The sequence below is a fragment of the Triticum aestivum genome, unplaced genomic scaffold (assembly GCF_018294505.1).
Source record: "Triticum aestivum cultivar Chinese Spring unplaced genomic scaffold, IWGSC CS RefSeq v2.1 scaffold196043, whole genome shotgun sequence".
Lineage (NCBI taxonomy): Eukaryota > Viridiplantae > Streptophyta > Magnoliopsida > Poales > Poaceae > Triticum > Triticum aestivum.
In genome coordinates, this window is record NW_025236586.1 from 1827 (window position 1) to 5200 (window position 3374).

The following is a 3374-nucleotide window of genomic DNA, read 5'->3' on the forward strand; positions in this document are numbered from 1 at the left end:
ATGCAAGGACCAAACATATCGAAATTGATTTTCACTTTGTCAGAGAAAGAGTTGCTGCCAAGAAATTGGACATTAGATTCATTCACTCGCAAGATCAAGTTGCAGATGGTTTTACCAAGGCCTTACCTACAAGGAGTTTTGAAGAGTTTAAACGTAATCTCAACTTGACAAAGTTGTGATTATGGGAGGGTGTTAAACTTGATATGCTAGGCGAATGGCCCCACCTAGGCCGAGCTAGGTTAGTTAGAGATAGAGCTAGACAATATTCTTGTAACCTCTTTTATCTCTATCTTCTCTCTTTGCTTGGTTTCCAAGATGTAATCTAAACAGCCTGTATGCATATCTCAGGGATACGCCCCTGCCTATATAACACGGAACCGTCGCCTCCAACGAGGTACAACGTTCATCGCTCGTTTACAATAGGGAAATCTATGTGAATTGGCGGTGGGTTCAACATTTATTCTCCTTTAGGGCTCCTTTACTCTCAATGCAGATCTTCGTAACAAAGATACATGACACAAATGTCAGTCTGAATTTGTGCACACCATACATCGATCACACAATGTTACATAGACAACAACACTATTTTGCTTATTTATATGTCCATTCCACACAATTAAGTACGATCTCATTAAATGTGCTGCATATATCTCCAGGCACCGATGCCTCATCTTCATGCCTTTGCGAGGGATACAACCAACATAGCTCGAGAGGTTCTGGCCCGCTCCTGTCGCAAGCTCCCATCCACATCGAGACTCCAGTGCAGCTCTGCCGCCCTCACAAATTCATCCATAACCTCTCCAAAATGCTGGACTATTATGGGCTCAAATAAGGCTATCAGATTATTCACAAACTTGCTTGGGCTGCTCAGAGCAATGTTCATTTCGGCCGTAGGGTCATGGACACGCATCTCCTTGATCGAAAAGGACCCCTCTTCTTTGATGATCTCCCTTACCTCTTCGATGGAAGGTCCATGGAGCGGCACATAGAAGGAATCAAATTTTGCTTTGTCGATCACACCCTGTCAGAGATGTCATGAGATTGGGAGGTAAAATAACCGCACATACAATTGCAATAGATAATTTCCTATGCTAGAAAAGGGCAAATAAATGTACCTCCGCGACCATTACACTTAGAATCTGAGCTAAAATTCCCGGGAAAAGAGAGAATTCGGAGGCGATTACATCAGAACGCGTCCCTACCAGGGAAATAACCATTCGGCCTCCTGAGACCAACTCTTTGGCTCTCAGCTCCAGGAAAAGCTTGAAATCTTTCCTGAATTGTTGTTCATAAGCCTCACGGACCATTGGGAGCATTTCACGCCTAGCATGCTCATCAATGTTGAAAGCTGGGATGCGGTTCCTCGTTAGATCTTCAGGAGCCTGTAAAGGTAAGATTTTGCTTAAACTCGCAAGTAATCCAACTGGATCAATTCTTCGAGCTCTAACCTTTGATAGCCATTGCAAGCTGTTCGACGCGCAAACAACATGCAGGGAGTTACTAGTGAAGAGCCGCTCATAAAACGATCCCGGTGCGACACCGGTCACGACAACAGGGTTCTTGCTTTGACGGAGTGTGACCAAGCTCTTCACCACCGTGTTGAAGTCGGTGTCAGGAAGGTCATTGAGTAGCACACATATTTCCGGTGGTGGCTGCTGTAACTGAAGGCAATGGTTGTGGATGGCATTGATGGCAGTCGATACCAGTGCTAGAGCATTTGGACCAGAGGAGCATCCCAAGTCTGCGATCACTATCTTTCCGTGCAACAAGGTACTAGTGCTGCTGCATAAGTCGGTGATGACCTCTTCTATCAGGGGCTTCATCCTGTTCTGCTCAGCTCTCTGCAATCAAGTTGTAGTCCTTCAGAAAATCTAGTCTAATATTTTTGCTCAATGCATGGTTTGTTAATTAGCTCATAGGCTCTTTATCTGTATAAAGCCATCTTGTAGTACCATAGGGAAGGCTGCTAGGCACATCAACAAGCGAGGACATATATTTCTTTCTTGATACGATTTCGCCACACAGCTCCTACTTTTTGTGTGGCTTTGTCTGCTGAATCCGGTGTAGCGATGCAGAACATTATCCAGCTCGCCCAACACAATCACTTTTTTGTCTTGAACATTCTATTTGTTACAAATATTGTGATTTGTTGACGAAAGCCTTGATCTGCTAGCACATCACTTTTAGGCTGCATATTCTTTTCACCGCAGTGTCCAAATTCTCCAAAGTACTTTTCAACGAATTACTCTTCATGAGCACGTTAATACTATCAGGAAAGGGATTTGTTCTGTCTTGAAGACATTTCTCTTCTCCTTTCATGTTTTTTAATTAACTTAGGATTCAGAGAGCGAAGGAGAGAGCCAGTTTTTTTTAGAAAAGGAGGATGACCCCCGGCCTCTGCATCTGGGAGATGTATACGGCCATTTTATTGATTATTCTCGAGGACCTTACAAGGTAGTACAACAATATGTCTGAATCCACCATCTTGGCAACATCTGCCACTACTCCTATCCATATGATGAAGGGGGTGCAAGCTGGACCAAATACCCAGACCTCTCACCTAAGCCTAACATCTAAAGCCGGAGGCCCCGACCGAGCCACATACCGGGTTCGGGGCACAATCCGGTCTGACGCACTCACACGTGTCGTCGCCGCCATCTTCCACTAGTCCATCTTCAGAGCAGATTGAGGTGCCAACCTTGGTAGGATCCTCCGCCATCGACGCCATCAAGGCGCCAAACGACGACCACCATCTACGCTAGTCCATCTCCAAGCAGAAGGAGCGCTACCACAGGACGAAGACCGGCGGAGAATAGGTGAAACGCTGCACACAATGCCGCCGCCAAACACCTCACACACACCGCAAAGCGCCCACCATGCTTCCGAGGACCCCAGGCGACGCCTTCAAGAAGGATCGCGACGAGGGTACGACGCCGTCGCCTGCAAGGGGAACTAGAGCTTTCGCCCAAAGGAAGATCACGGTGAAAGACGGGAAAGGACCTCGACAAGGCCTCCAAGAAGGGGACCGACGCCCAGCAAAGACGCCGCCATTGTCGTGGCCTCTGCCGACGGCCAAGGGTTTCCCCCGGTCCCGCCCCCATCCCATCCACCCAGCCAAAGACTGGCCAGGGGAGCGCACACAGCCGGAGAAAGCGTTGGACTTCATCGCAGCAGGCACGCCGGGTGACGGGGCACCCCGGCCCACTGTAGTAGACGTCCACCGAGACCTCGCCGCCCGCACGGCCGAAGTCGCGGACCACCAGCACCCACGACCGTCGCCCGCCGAAGAGGCAACGCCGTCCACACCGCCCGAGGCCGCCGCCCCGGCATCCACCCACCGCACACATCCTGTCGAAACATGGAGAACGACCCAC

General features: G+C 48.8%; 1 protein-coding gene across 1 annotated transcript; it reads right to left on the minus strand.

Annotated features, from left to right (window-relative positions):
* Window positions 1-449: 449 nt before the first annotated feature.
* Window positions 450-3347, minus strand: LOC123176450 (inactive anthranilate O-methyltransferase 1). Its single transcript, XM_044590649.1, has 4 exons — window positions 3162-3347; window positions 1449-1841; window positions 1116-1382; window positions 450-1021 (listed from the first exon to the last, which is right to left on the minus strand). The coding sequence occupies exons 1-4, from the start codon at window positions 3345-3347 to the stop codon at window positions 674-676; spliced, it is 1194 nt and encodes a 397-aa protein (XP_044446584.1). The 3' UTR covers window positions 450-673.
* Window positions 3348-3374: the final 27 nt, after the last annotated feature.